The sequence below is a fragment of the Helianthus annuus genome, chromosome 17, assembly GCF_002127325.2.
Source record: "Helianthus annuus cultivar XRQ/B chromosome 17, HanXRQr2.0-SUNRISE, whole genome shotgun sequence".
In the NCBI taxonomy this organism is placed as follows: domain Eukaryota; kingdom Viridiplantae; phylum Streptophyta; class Magnoliopsida; order Asterales; family Asteraceae; genus Helianthus; species Helianthus annuus.
In genome coordinates, this window is record NC_035449.2 from 8828880 (window position 1) to 8845192 (window position 16313).

The 16313-nt window shown below is 41.4% G+C and overlaps 1 protein-coding gene and 1 non-coding gene across 2 annotated transcripts; one reads left to right on the plus strand and one right to left on the minus strand.

The window, feature by feature from the left end:
- Positions 1-3459: 3459 nt before the first annotated feature.
- Positions 3460-3566, minus strand: LOC118489497. The gene has a single exon (XR_004887517.1). It is a non-coding gene; the product is annotated as a small nucleolar RNA R71 (small nucleolar RNA).
- Positions 3567-10878: 7312 nt separating this feature from the next.
- On the plus strand, positions 10879-16093 carry LOC110923449 (FBD-associated F-box protein At5g60610). The gene is made up of 4 exons (XM_022167536.2): positions 10879-11078; positions 12348-13368; positions 14679-14870; positions 15414-16093. Exons 2-4 carry the CDS (start codon positions 12484-12486, stop codon positions 15840-15842), a joined length of 1506 nt encoding a protein of 501 aa, XP_022023228.1. The 5' UTR covers positions 10879-11078; positions 12348-12483; the 3' UTR covers positions 15843-16093.
- The last annotated feature ends 220 nt before the right edge of the window (positions 16094-16313 follow it).

Below are 16313 nucleotides of genomic sequence, written 5' to 3' on the forward strand. Positions count from 1 at the left end.
CTTCTAGGGATTCGTTGTCTCTGCGCCAGATATGCATGACGTCCAACGAGTCACGCGTGTGACGTCGTTGTTGGCTGAAATGAGCGAGAAACTTGGCATGAAAGTCCTCGAATGAGTCCAGTGATGCCACTGGTAAAGAATCGAACCAAGCCCTAGCCAGACCCGTAAGGGTCTGGGGGAAAAATTGCACCAAGTGGGTTCGTCCCACTGGCCGTTGCACCCTGCGCCTATGAAAATGTTCATGTGGTCATCCGGGTCGGATGAACCACTATATTTCCCAACGTTGAATGGGAATTTTGTTGTGGTGACATGGGCGTGGGCTATTCGCGGGGCGAATTTGGAGTTTTCGGCCGCAGCTTTCGGCCTATAGGGCTGGTTCTCAGGGCGTTTTGCAGCCCTGAGGTATGTACTGCGGGGGTGAGTGGGAGGAACATAGTTGCGTCCTCCCGGTCTGCTGCAGGTGTCATGTGAATCCCCACAATATGTACGGTCGTCCGGGTCGGTACGACCATACCCTTCGGTGTATGGTTGTGGGCCCAACCGGCTCTGAATTCCAGAGCCATGTCGGGATGCAGACCGTCGTCTGTCCTCAACATAAGGACCTAGGCGGGTATGCACTGGTCCCCTGGTGTAGGACTCGTATGCGGAATCATCCTCGTTGATTGTGTGGACCGAACAGTAAGATGATCTGCGGTCCTCACGTCTGCTTCTCGAAGCTGGACGTGAACGCGCCCTGCCTTCGTATTGTAAAATACGATCGGCAGGGGTGTTCGGTGCTGGGGTTGGCCCAGCTTGTATGTGCGCTTCCGCACAAGCGCGGTTGTATGTTGCGGCCAGCAGGGTGGCCTGTTGGTCATACCAGATGTGGGGGTATTTGATGTGTGTAAAATGCAACATATAAATCACATCAATTAAGGCATAAAACTAACCCTTTTTAAGTACTAATGTTGGAAAAAGAGTGTTTTTGTCTTCCTTTTGTATTTTCAGGATGAAATGAGCTCAAAATCACAAAAGAAGCAAAAAGACAACTAATTCTAGCATAAATACATGAAAAGGAATAAAAGTAGACTGCCTGGATCCTCAACGGCACCTCTCAAGGCAAAGAAGAGAAAACAGAAGACTGAACACGCCCCGTGTCCAGCGAACACGGGGCCGTGCTCAAGAAGCAGCAGAAAAGACAAACCAGTAGAAGCTTCCATTTCCCACCACGGGGCCGTGTCCAGCGGACACGGGGGCGTGGTGAAAGTACAGCAGGCGCATTAATTGTAATTGCGAATTACAATTAATGAAGAGAGAGAATGTCAGACGGGCACGGGGGCGTGTCCAGCGGACACGGGGCCGTGCCCAGCCTTCTGTTCAGCCTATAAATAGGGGTGCTTGGTTTCATTCCATCTCATCCCTTGGCACACTACCTCTCTCACACTTCATCCACCACCCACCACCACCATAACACCATCATCCACCACCATCATCCATTGTCCATCATAGAGTGTGTGAGTCGTCTCGGGATCCAAGATTGATCGTAAGAGTTCTTGACAATCAAGGCCATGTTTGCCTAAGTCTCTTACATCACTTGGTGAAGACAAGTGTTTAGTATAATACTTTTTATTTTTAATCTTTTGCACTTTTTATTTGGTTTTGTATTAATGACTTTAATAACTAGTTACTTATGTTGAAGGTGATCTTTCCTTATCGTTTGTCCGTGGTGTCTTGGCATTATTTTACTGTCTATATAAAATAAAAGATTTTCACCATTCATATCTCCACGGTCTATATGGAGGTATGTTGGCTACCTGGTCGGGGGTTAAGGGAACGGTTTGGTAAGGGTCTTGCCCTTGTTCAGCGTTTAGAGGTCCTGCTTGGGACCTGGGTCAAATTTAGTAGGATATCCTTCAATGCCCATAGGTATTGGATGGCGGGGATCCAAACTCTTTGACCCCCTCATAAGTTAACTACTATTAATACTATAACCCGGCTATTTAGGACTGTATCCCTGCTGACTCAGACTACTTAGCCGAGGGTAACGTCACCGCCGAAAGCGGGGCCTACCACAATTTGCATTAATAACTTAATTCATTATCTTTCAATAATCCGACCCTTTAGGATTGTATCCTTGCTGATTCAAACTACTGGGTTGAGGGTAACGTCGCCTTCAAAAGAGGGGCCTACTACAATAACTAAGATAATCTCTTAAACAAGTGCAAAAGTGCGAAAATAATCAAAGGTTATACTAACACACGTGTCGGATCCAAGTGATTCATCTTGTCTATCTGTTTTTTTTATTTTATTTTTCAGCATTTAGTTAGTTTTTATTTTTCTTAGTTTAAAACATTTTTCTCACTTTTTGATTTGATTAGACGTTGAGGATAAACCGGTATTAAAAGCTCTTGTGTCCTTGGACGACCTCGGTATCTTACCAACACTATACTACGTCCACGATGGGTGCACTTGCCCATATGTGTGTTTAGTGTTAGTAAATATCGTGTTTTATAAATTTAAAACTTGGCTAAAAGTGTAAAAAGGGGCTTAAATATACATCTAAAATATAACACACTTCACGCACATCAAGTTTTTGGCGCCGTTGCCGGGGACACAAGGATTTTAAGAAAGTTAAGAATCAACGGCCTAATCATATTTTTATTATTTTCTTTAATTTTTAAGATTTTTCGTAGATTTTCAACTTCTGCAGAGCTCAGCACGGGGCCGTGCCTGGTCGGACACGGGCCGTGCCCAGCATCGTTACTGGCAGTTTTTGTTTTCCAATTTACAGAAGGCTGACCACGGGGCCGTGCCGGTGCAACACGGGGCCGTGTCCAACTACCAGTAACTGGGATCTAGAAAACAATCACTGAAATTCCGACCACGGGTCGTGTTCGCTCAACACGGGGCCGTGGTGAACCTTCTGACCAACATTCTTTTCTGTTTTTATTGCAGGACTTGGAACCCGACGCCAACCTCACGTAGTGTATGAGCTCCAGTTCCAATAAAGACATAAAAGAACCACTAGAAGAACCCGAACGCTTTCTCAGAAAAAGGTTAAAAGCCAAAAACCAAGAGAAGGTTTCGGGTGATCCACCTCCAATGGCGGACCAACGTACCCTTATGGATTATCTACGACCCACCGTAGGTAATCTAGGCGCCGCTATCAATGCTCCGAATGTCGAAGCCAATAACTTCGAACTTCGGCCACATTTGATACAAATGCTCCAAAACTCCGCAACCTTCCACGGGCTTGCGGACGAGGATCCCCATCTACATATAACTAATTTCTTGGAAATATGTGATACCTTTCGGATCAATGGAGCATCAAACGACGCCATCCGCCTTCGTATGTTTCTCTTCTCACTAAAAGACCGAGCGAAAGCTTGGCTCAACGCCCTCCCAGCTGGATCGGTAAACACCTGGGATGAACTAGCTCAAAAATTTCTATATAAGTATTTCCCTCCTGCCAAAACTGCTAAGTTAATGGCTGAAATTAATACATATTCACAAGAGGACGGGGAATCCTTATATGAAACTTGGGAAAGGTTCAAGGAGCTATTACGCAAGTGTCCCCATCACGGCCTCGCAATATGGCAACAAGTATCCACTTTCTATAATGGATTGTTGCCACACACTAGGCAGACACTTGATTCTAGCTCCGGGGGACTTTTAGGTAATCGACGCCCACACGAAATATATAATCAAATTGAGGAAATTGCTCAAACCAATTTTCAATGGCACACCCCCGGGGAAATAAGTCTATCGCCCCGGGCGCCCATAAGGTCGATGAAAGCACTTCTTTACAAGCCCAAATCGAGGCCCTTTCTTCAAAGATAAAAAAATTGAAAATGACAAAAACAGTCTCGGTTATGGCTTGTGAAGGGTGTGGTGGGTCACATGAAAATTGGAGTTGCATGAAAGAAACAGACGATCAACAAGAAATGGTAAACTACATTGATAATAGACCTAGGCCGTCGGGTCCCCCAACGGGAACTTACAACCAAGGATGGCAAAACCACCCAAACCTTGGTTGGAGGGAACCCGGCAATAGTAGTAACCAACAAACCCAACGAACAAACTTTCAGCAACCAAGAAATGAGTCACAAAATTTCACTCAACAAAGTGGACGAGAAAGGCTCGAAGATACGATATCTCGCCTCGTCTCCGACACTGATAAGAAAAACTCGGAAAGATTTCTACAATTAGAATCAAATTTTAGAAATCAACAAGCTAGTATTCAAAACATAGAAAAACAATTAAATCAAATAGCTCAAAATTTTTCCGAGAGACCGCAAGGCGCATTACCTAGCAATACTGAAACAAACCCAAAAGCACAAGTTCACCTCATCACACTACGGAACCGCACCGTAGGGCCTGCAGAAATGCTGCCACCAACGGAGGAAACAGTACCCACACCTCTGCAGGAAAAAGACTCCCCTCCGTCACCAGAACCTACCAAGGCTCCTCGAGTTCCATACCCCGATAGGTTAATTCGTCAAAAGACCAATGAGCAATTCGCCAGGTTCGAAAGTCTGTTAAAACAATTGCATGTCAATATTCCTTTTATCGAAGTCCTAACTCAAATGCCCAAGTACTCTAAATTCATGAGGGACTTCCTTACACATAAAAAGAAAATTGAAAACTTGCAATTAGTCAATTTAGGCGAAGAATGCTCTGCCCTCGTACTCAATAAACTTCCCCAAAAGAAAATCGATCTCGGAAGCTTCACGATTCCTTGCTTAATAGGGGAATCACCCGTTCGTAATGTCTTAGCCGACCTTGGGGCTAGCATTAACCTCATGCCCTCATCAATGTTCAAAAGACTCGGCTTAGGAACCACAAGCCCTACAAAAATGAGCATACAGTTAGCCGATCGATCCGTCAAACTCCCACAAGGTGTCATCGAAAATGTCTTGGTAAAGGTAAGCAGATTCGTTTATCCAGCTGACTTTGTCATACTCGATATGGAGGAAGACACCGAGGTCCCCCTCATACTAGGGAGACCCTTCCTTGCCACCGCCCAAGCAGTGGTGGATATGAATGATGTGACACTCACCTTGAGGTACGGGGATGATGAAGTGAAGTTCGGGGTTGGGAAGAGAATAGAGGACGACGACCCGGTCAATTACATGAAGGTTATTGATTCAAGCTTGGATGCTGCTCTCCAACGGTGTAACATGGGACGCCAGACATCCCACTCAGAAAACATATAACCTCGCATTGGGTCTAGCCAAGGACCCTTATAAACGTGGCGCACCACGGAGGCATTCCGCGGAACTATCCTTAGTTTAGTTTAATCTTTTAGTTTTATTTTGCAGAATAAAACACACTCATGGTGGTAATGGATGAAAAGGGGAACGAGAAAAATGGACCCATGCACGAAGAACAGAGCAACCCGACACAAATCTCCATCACAGAAGGCTCAACACGGGCCGTGCCCAACCAACACGACCCCGTGCTGAGCCCCCTGCAGAAAAACACCCAGTTCAGGTAACTGGACACGGGCCGTGTTCAGCGGACACGCCCCCGTGTCCAGGCTTCTGTTTTAATTCTTTAATTTTCGTTACTGGCACTTGACCACGGGGCCGTGCCCGGTCACCACGGGGCCGTGTCCAGGATGCCAGTAACATAAATCTTTGCTTTTTAACCTACTTTTACACATTCTAATCAACCAAAAACCTTATTTTTGGACACATTGAGGACAATGTGTAATTTAAGTGTGGGGGGAATGCTAAAACCTTGAATTTTGCAAATCCTAAATACAAGCCTTACACAAAACTCTATTGGAACCGCTAAACACCCCAAATTTTTTCAAAAAACTTTTTCATTTTTTTTATCATTTGCTTATCTTAGTTTAAGTTGGGAATAACAAGTTCTAAAAAGGTTATATTTTTACAAATTTACAACCGATAGCGTCGTGATAACAAAGAACCAACATAAGAAAATTACGAAACGGCATAACAAGTCTAGTTAAAAATTCGATTATATATACTTGATCACATTAAAAACCCATTCCCACAAAAGTGAGTTTTGAGCCTTTATTGAGCATAAAAATATACATATTTAGACTAAATGCTCATTTTTCGTTTCTTGTGTGAATAGCCGCTTGGTTCTTACAACTCTAGAACTTGCCACGACATTACATTTCCGGTCCTTACCAACTTAAACCCAAGTAAGTAAGTGATGGAGGCATTAGGACTAACCATATTTTTCTTTCTAAACCATTATTTTTCATTTTTTTTTACCACCTACCTAAAATCCCCCTAGATAGCCCCTTTGAGCCTAAACCTTTCATTTCATTACCCCAAAACCCTTTTTATTTTTCACCCTTTATTTTAGTAACAAGCTCGGTTTTTCATAAACTCCCTTTTTTTGTGATGAAAAAAAAAAAGAAAAACAATGATGAAGTCAAAAACAAACAAAAGCTATATAAAAGCTTGTTTGGAGAAATACTTCAAAATAAAAAGTCACTAAAAACAAGGTATGTCACGAAAACCGACGCTTTTTACGATTTTCGCCCTTTTACTAACCACTAATCCAAACCACCCACCTTTAACCCAAGCCTAACCCTTCACCCCAAAAAAGTCCTCTTGATATTTACAAAGGTAAAAAGTTAAAAAGGAGGAGGATTGATTGCTTGACAAGCCTATGGAAGGCGTAAGTTCCATGCCGATCTCGAGTGATTCACTAAAAATTACACCTTCGGCCGAGTGTTGAGTGATCCCCCGCGAGGTATGTGAACTTGTATATAAATGGAATTTTAATAAGGCATGCTATGCCCAAATAAGTAATTTATCTTATGAAACGTTCAAAATAAATCATAACGAATAGGATTGTAAATAAATAAAAATAAAACTTACAAAGACCTTGGATTCCCGACACTCTAGGACAAGCTAAAAACTTTCTCTTCTACCTATTCCATTTGGGAGTGTAAGACACATTTAAAGAGTTTTGCTTGAGGACAAGCAAAAGTTCAAGTGTGGGGGTATTTGATGTGTGTAAAATGCAACATATAAATCACATCAACTAAGGCATAAAACTAACCCTTTTAAGTACTAATGTTGGAAAAAGAGTGTTTTTGTCTTCCTTTTGTATTTTCAGGATGAAATGAGCTCAAAATCACAAAAGAAGCAAAAAGATAACTAATTCTAGCATAAATACATGAAAAGGAATAAAAGTAGACTGCCCGGATCCTCAACGGCACCTCCCAAGGCAAAGAAGAGAAAACAGAAGACTGAACACGCCCCGTGTCCAGCGAACACGGGGCCGTGCCCAAGAAGCAGCAGAAAAGACAAACCAGTAGAAGCTTCCATTGCCCACCACGGGGCCGTGTCCAGCGGACACGGGGGCGTGGTGAAAGTACAGCAGGCGCATTAATTGTAATTGCGAATTACAATTAATGAAGAGAGAGAATGTCAGACGGGCACGGGGGCGTGTCCAGCGGACACGGGGCCGTGCCCAGCCTTCTGTTCAGCCTATAAATAGGGGTGCTTGGTTTCATTCTATCTCATCCCTTGGCACACCACCTCTCTCACACTTCATCCACCACCCACCACCACCATAACACCATCATCCACCACCATCATCCATTGTCCATCATAGAGTGTGTGAGTCGTCTCGGGATCCAAGATTGATCGTAAGAGTTCTTGACAATCAAGGCCATGTTTGCCTAAGTCTCTTACATCACTTGGTGAAGACAAGTGTTTAGTATAATACTTTTTATTTTTAATCTTTTGCACTTTTTATTTGGTTTTGTATTAATGACTTTAATAACTAGTTACTTATGTTGAAGGTGATCTTTCCTTATCGTTTGTCCGTGGTGTCTTGGCATTATTTTACTGTCTATATAAAATAAAAGATTTTCACCATTCATATCTCCACGGTCTATATGGAGATATGTTGGCTACCTGGTCGGGGGTTAAGGGAACGGTTTGGTAAGGGTCTTGCCCTTGTTCAGCGTTTAGAGGTCCTGCTTGGGACCTGGGTCAAATTTAGTAGGATCTCCTTCAATGCCCATAGGTATTGGATGGCGGGGATCCAAACTCTTTGACCCCCTCATAAGTTAACTACTATTAATACTATAACCCGGCTATTTAGGACTGTATCCCTGCTGAATCAGACTACTTAGCCGAGGGTAACGTCACCGCCGAAAGCGGGGCCTACCACAATTTGCATTAATAACTTAATTCGTTATCTTTCAATAATCCGACCCTTTAGGATTGTATCCTTGCTGACTCAAACTACTGGGTTGAGGGTAACGTCGCCTTCAAAAGAGGGGCCTACTACAATAACTAAGATAATCTCTTAAACAAGTGCAAAAGTGCGAAAATAATCAAAGGTTATACTAACACACGTGTCGGATCCAAGTGATTCATCTTGTCTATCTGTTTTTATTTTATTTTATTTTTCAGCATTTAGTTAGTTTTTATTTTTCTTAGTTTAAAACATTTTTCTCACTTTTTGATTTGATTAGACGTTGAGGATAAACCGGTATTAAAAGCTCTTGTGTCCTTGGACGACCTCGGTATCTTACCAACACTATACTACGTCCACGATGGGTGCACTTGCCCATATGTGTGTTTAGTGTTAGTAAATATCGTGTTTTATAAATTTAAAACTTGGCTAAAAGTGTAAAAAGGGGCTTAAATATACATCTAAAATATAACACACTTCACGCACATCAGGGGTCCATGTTCGGGGGGATCACAGATGCGTACTGTGATAAGTCATGCCCGAACGTTAGGGATGGACCCCTTTGCGTTGATGTGCCGATATGGCCCGGATTCGGTTCCGGTGGGATACTCCCCACATTTCCTGTGTTGGTGGGGAGTGGATTATCCCCTGTAGTATTGTTTTGGTGATTAGTCATGATTTTGAGAGAGGACAAATGATGATCGAAAAAGTGCTAAGAATAGCGGTGGGCGCCAATGATGAAACAATGGTTAACCGGGCAGGGTTAACTCACTGGTCTCGTCAAGAAGGGTTAATCCCTTCCTCTCGAGGATCGCTGGCTGGATCACCGGTGGGTTGATCTCCTGCACAAGGAAACAAACCGTGACTCGTAACAAGGAGGATGGGGTGGGGGGTGTCCCTTGTTACCACTCTCCGGCGTGAGAATCAGTAGTTTGCTTGGGAAGCAAAGTAAGATAGTAGTAGTAGTGAGAGAGTTGTGAAGAGATACCTCAAACCTGGTTTGGGGTTGGTATTTATAGCCGAGGAGTGAAGGAGGAGGTGGATGGATAGACTGACGGCATGCTGCACCTTTGCAGGTGTGTCAGACATGTCGGCCGTTGAGACGACGCCACGTCAGTCTGTCGCTTCCGTAGATCTGACAGGTGACTGCCATTGGTTCCACTTGCACTGTGGTGTCAGTCCCACTTGTTGAGCGTATAGGATGCGGTGCTAGCCGCATCGCTGTCTGCGGTAACATCTGATGTTATCGCGTCTCTTGCTAGTGATCAAGAAATACGCGAGATGCGGTGCTGGCCGCATCGTCGCCTGTGGTGACTGTTGCTGTTATCCAGCTTCCTTGTATTGATAGAAGTGTTCACTGGACGCGGTGCGAGGCCGCATCGCTGTGAATACTTCCGTTTTCATACACCAGATGTGATGCTATGTCGCATCACTCTACCGTTCTCATGTTCCATGTAAGTCCTCCTTCGTTACTAGATAGATTGGATTCACCCCTTGTGTCGATGCGTTCTCGCATGGGCACAAGTAGGTTGTTAACTGGTGGGGGTTTTGATAAGGGTAATGGTCACTCGCGGTCGATGCTGACGCGAGATCTGGGACCATACCCCTTCACGACCCTACCCGTAGGGTAGGAACCGGGTATGCATATCTTCCTCAGAACCCGTACTTGTAACCGAGTACCCATATCCTCCTCCTAAGAACCCGTACCTGCAATATGAGAGAGAAAGGGAGAGAGAGATGGGGGAATGGATTTGGTTTGGTGATAGGGTTTTTAAGTGAGAGAGAGGAGGAGAAAGAAGATAAGGGTGGGCTCATCTTTATATTATCTTGTTGTTTTTAGTTGTTCAGGGGCAATTATGTCATTTCACACACACTAAACTGAGAATTTTACTTGGGTTAATGATAAAGATCATACGAGTGCAAAAATTACAATCGCTGGCACCAATTATGTAATTATTGAAATGCCGGGACCAACTCTGTAAAATTTACAAACCACAGTGATTAACTAGGCATCTAACTCAAAACCATACGAGAAACCATTAATTCACGAACAACACAATCATCACAAAATGCGAAGTATTTGATCACTCTTAAAACAAAAGTAGTCATTGTTAGAAGTCTTAAAATTTAAATACTTTTAACAGTTCTAAATACGCACTCTAAATGAAAAAAATGTATATTTTTTAAATCTATTTTTTTCATACTTAGACCACCTGTAGTGGGGCATTATTTGGGCATTATTTAAAACCCCCCCCCCCATTACATAGGATGTTTTTGGGTATTATTTTTGAAAAAAAAAATTGCATTGGCGTTATATAAAAAACGCCGTATATGTCCATTGATGTCTTCTCCATTCATGTGTTTGGCCAATAAGAATATTACAACTAATATTATTTAGTTTATTTTTAATTTTTTTAAATAATTGGGTAATCATTGATGGAGCATTATTGAGCATTATCCCACTACGCCTATTTGTGAAAAACGTCCATAATGCCCCTTTACTGACTGGGATAACACGTATCGCACAATGCCCATAGATGGGGGTATTATTCATGTAAACCATATGGTGTTAAGAAAGATTAAATTCAATAATTGAATTAAAAAATGTTATGTCTTAAAAGAAAGATTAAATTAAAAAAATGTCAAGTTTTAAAAGGTATTAAAACAACTTTCTTTTTCTTTTCTTTCTAGAGGATAGTTTTATTACTGAACGAAAAAGAAAAGTGGCGCCATACGCATTGTGACCTAGCCTCAATCGTCTCCTCCACTCCTGCCAATCGCCTCCGCTGCCGCCGTCGCACCGTCGTATCGCTGCTCCATCTGACCACTGATCATTAAAAAAAAGACATCGTACACCCAATCGCTCGTTTTCAGCCTGGAACACTTGCTACGGAGGAGAGGGAGTAAGTCAAAACCTGTTGCTTCTAGTCTTTTTTTCTTCTTATTATTATAGTAACAATATATTTATTTGTTTCACGGTTGTAAATGTTTCTTTTTTGTCAAGAATCGTTTTCTTAGGCGTAAATATCAGTTTAACGTTTTCATCCATGTGGCAAAACTTGAGATTTTCGACTGGGACGTAAGTCACCGGACCTAAAAATTTCTATAAAATAGACGAGGGGGTCAAAAACCTATATACCTAAAAATTTCTATACGAAAACTATGAAAAGTTCGGAGGGTCCTTAAAAGCTTTGCCCATGCATCCATCAAACTTAGTACCCCTTTATAAAATCTTTTCCTTTGCATATTGTGGGACTATTAAGGTATGCAGAAGTAACCTTATTGTGTGTGTTTCATGCATGTTGACTTGATGGGAAGATAGTGAAGCATACAAGTCAATAAAGAGTTACACTATGAGATTAGACACATTATTATAAATTTCTTTTAAACAGAAAAGATTTCACCAAATAAACATTTGAAGCGTCTAAATTTAGGCGTTTTTGTGTAGGGAAAATGAGGAGAATTAACATGACGAAATCAATTACACCAAAATAAATATTTGAAGTGTCTAAATTTGGGGAACACACGAAAATCCATTCACTTCAGAACCTGACACTTATAGAGTCTAGATTAAGATGGATCAACAAATGCTAATGAGATAGTGGTGGAGTGGCTGGGGAAAGACTTGGTGTTCCTTGTGACTAGGTTCGACTCCCACTCTTCCCATTATTTTCTGCGGTATCCAGGTGAATGGCGAATACGGGTGGCGCCGTTTGGTCTTGGACGGGAGGCGAGCGTTTACCGATTATTCCACTGTGGTGCCTTCAAGCGGGTGGAGGTCGGGTTTCCGCGCATCTGGGAGAGCCAAGGGGCTGGCGGCGGTTGAGTAGTCGACCTTGGCCACAGCGCCCGGTGTCACGGTGGTTGGCACGTCGTTCCTTGCCGTTGAAAAAAAGATGGATCAACAAATATAGTTTTTAAACACATGGCTCTTTACTATTGGATCTCAGTGTAGGTCCACCATGATTTAGGAGTCTATTGTTTAGACGCTTTTCCCAAGTGTTAGGTTATGAAGTGAATGAATTTTTGCGTGTTCACTAAATTTAGACGCTTCATATGTTTATTTTGGTGAAATTGGTTTGGTCAATGTTTATTCTCAGTTGATTTCCATAAGCACTTGTATTGATGGTTTTTTTAACATGCTTTGGCTGTTGCATTTTATCAAATTGCAGCTTTTGGAGTCAATGGAGAATGTAACAAGATGACAAACACAGACAAAGAAGAATGCTAAAAGTGTGGATGAATCTATAGAAAAGGATCTAGCATATATATGAATGCGTGTTTGAATCAAGGTAGAGTGGGGAAAGAATGGATTCTAGCCATGGTAAAAAGAGAATGAATGTAGAGGACGACGATAGACTAAGCAGCTTGCAAGATGAGCTTATCCATAAAATTCTTTCTTTTATTGGTATCAAACATGCTATTCAAACGAGTGTTTTGTCATCGAGATGGAGGTTTATTTGGACTTCAATGCCTTATCTCAATTTCTCATGGGACGATTTCTGTAAGTTACCCAAGTTCTCCGAATTTGTCACTCGTGTTCTCTCTGGCCGCAATAATCAAACAGAAGTGTCTTCAGTCAAGCTTAGTAATTTTCGCGGAAAGGATGGCGATGTGATTGCCGAACAAATCATGAAGTATGCATTCTCTCACAATATCCAACAACTGGATGTTGCATGCTTGCCTCAGAACATTGTCTTAACAACATCTACTTGGGAGCTCCCTGTCTTAACAACATTGTATCTCGATGGTGTCACTTTGTGTTGTGATGAAAAGACTGATAAGTGCATTGATTTTTTCTCCAAGTGTGCAAACTTGAAGAATCTTACCTTAAAAAGTTGCTATACGAAGGGATTTAAGGGTTTAAGTATTTGTCTTCCTCTACTATCTAATCTTACACTTGAAGATGGTTGTGGTAGTGTGAAGGTTTACAATATTGTTGCACCTCAACTCAAGAACCTCAATATGAGTGGTGTCGTTACGCAAGACCATCAGTATCTGATTTCTGCGCCCGACCTTGTATCCTTGCTTTATAAAGGGTTTTATGATTTGTCACTTTCTACAGACGATTTCCCCTCTTTGGAGAAGGCGGATATTTGTGTATCTTATCCAAGAGATGCTCATCAAGCTCTACGTCTGCTTCAACAACTTCACAATGTCAAGTCTCTTACACTTAACTTGGAAATTGTTGAGGTAATTGGTGGTGTTTATCTCATAGTTATTAAAGGCGCTAGGCGCCCTCAAGGCCCATAGGGCCTCGCCTGGGGCCTAGGCGCAAAGCGCAAAAAAAGCAAGGGCCTGAGAAAAATAAAGCGCATAATGAAATAAAATTAAAAATACATTATGTATTAGAAAAAGAATACTATTCTTTAAATAAAATAAACAAAATCTATTATATAACACTTTATATCATTTATTTAGTACCAAAAGTTCTAAAATATTACTGTATTAGTGTAGAAAAGTAGTTTTCCTTAGATAAAAGTACGGATATGGCTAGAGTCTTGCCGGAATTAGAAATTTTGGCATGAAACTCTCCGGAATCTAGGAATCTTGCCGGAATGTGCACCTGAACCATCACCTGGAGAACTAAAGCGCAATTTCCTCGACTTAAGGCCTCGCCTTGCTCGAAAAATGGGCCTAGGCGCAAGAGGCGATGGCTTTTAACAACTATGGTTTATCTTATGCATCTTACGATGATTTTCAGTCTGAATTATTCTCAAATGATTTTTGGTAAGAAAGGAACACTTTAAGTTATAGCAAATATCAGAATATCTTTTCTTTAACAATCTGGTGGGTGGTCAAACTAGATTAGATGCAAGCTTTGATACTTACAATAGCTGTTGGTCAATGGCTATTTCTTTCTTTTTCGTACACTTGCTGAACACTAGGGCTGCAAATGAGCTGAGCCAAGCCCGCGCTCGAGCTTGGTTCGGTTTGAGCTTCGTTTTCAAAGCTCGAGCTCGGCTCGTTGGTAGTTTTTCAAGCTCGAGCTCGGCTGGTTTATTATCTTTTGATTAATATATTAAATAAAAATAATATAAATAATAGACACGTTTATGCTCCCGAGCTCGATAAGTGAAGCTCGGGCTCGTATACTATACAAACTTATTTTTAGGTTCAAGCTTGGCTCGGCTGGGCTGGTCTGGTAAACAAGTTTAAATAAGCTCGGCTCGGCTTATTCACTAGACAACTTTAAATAAGGGCTAAATGTTAATAAAATTTTAACCAAAACTAATATTACACTGAGGCTCCAAAATAAGCGGTAAATGTTATTAAAATTTTAATCAAAACTAATATTACACTGAGGCTCCATAAGGCTTGACGAGCAGCTCGGATCGGCTCAGCTCGTTTCAGGCTTTTTCTTGAGCCGATCTCGAGCGGCTCACGAGCCGCTCGGCTCGTTTGCACCCCTACCGAACATGTACTGAAGTTAAAGTAATTTATAACAAAGTTATGGTGCATACATTTATAAATATGTACTAATCATTATGATGATTGTGCAGCTTCTAAATAAATCTGTGGATTTAATGTCGTATCAACCTTCTCCGTTTGTTAACTTAAAGAGTTTAAAGATTCATCCTGTAAGAGAACTTTCAAAGGTTCGAGAACACAATAGAGGAAAGATGTCTGCGGAAGTCAAAAGCTATTTGCTAGATAGTTCTACAGGTGCCACCTTAATAATGGTGTCGCGTGAGGTATCATATTTCATTATGAACTATATTATTAATTACCATACACAAGGTTTAAAAAAACGGAAACGAGTTTCGAGGCGTTTTCCCTTCGCCTCACGAGGCGTAAGCCTCGAGGCGAACCGAGGCGTAAGCCCGAGGTGGAGCTAAAAAATAAATATAAATATTATATATCTTATAAAAATAGTAATACTAACTAAATTCATCAAAATAATAAAAAACATACATAAAAAGACATAAGTTGCTTGAAATTGACACAAAAACTCAAAAACCCCTGAAGCGCACTTGAGGCGCAGCCTTTTGAGCGCCTTAGCCCCTCTGAGGCGCACATACAGTATAAACCCCCTCGAGGCGCATGCCTCAACCGTTTTTTAAAACCATGACCATACATCATACTTATTTCTCGAGTTATGAAGATTATTATGGCAAGCAATTGACTTAGTGTTTAGATCCTTATGTTCTGATTACAGAACATTTCTATATGATATTAATTTAGCTATGCGTTAAATTTTGTAAAATTGCGAGTATAATGTCATGGAAACACTGCAGGATATTAGAGCTATTAAAGACACCAAGTTTGCACAAGAATTTGTTTCAGAGTTATGGGAGCTGTTAGAGGAGGAGAAAGCTATAAGAGAGGCCAAAATGACGATGCATGAGCAAGGGAGGCCACATTTTAGTGAACATATCTATAAGTGTAACAATATGTGTTGGGAATATACGAGTGTGCAGGTTAAAGAAGGGAAAGAAAAGACTTCTGACATTATCTCAATGTTGCAAAATATTAAAGGATTACTGGCAAAGCTGCCTACATCAAACCAGGCTACCATTCAACCATCTTTTTCTACTTTGTGTGCTGAGGCCGCCATCGTGACGCATAAAATAACAGAATGCATAAAGATGGACTGTGATGAGAATCAAAGACGTTTAAATGTGTGCTTGCATGAACTTGCTACCACATTGCAGCCGTCTTCTTAGCAAAGTGCAAGTTCTTGAGTTACCTTGTACTCACTAGTGATGACTCTAATCAAAAGGTAAACTTTTGTCGTGATAACGTTCTTTTGTTCGGATATGCTTGTTTTCTACCAAAAAAGATCTTGACTGCCAACTCTTGGTACCGTATTGCTCTTAATTTGGTGTCATTGCTGCCTCATTATTTATGTTGGTTGCTTTATCTAATCGATGAAAAGTTCGTTTATCTTTATTATTTGAGTTTTTTGTTTATATTTTGTTCTTTCCGTGTATCATCTGAGGTTCTGTTCAAGCAATTTAAAGTGTCATCAACCTTTTTGTCATTCGAAATAAGTGTCAAAGCTTTTTATTAACTAGTGGAATTCACCCGCGCTACGCAGAGGGAACACGATTAGTATCAGTTCTGTTCATTACGATATATCTGCCCTCGCCATAGCAACTGAAAGAGAAAATCCAAAAAAAATCAAATTTGAGATA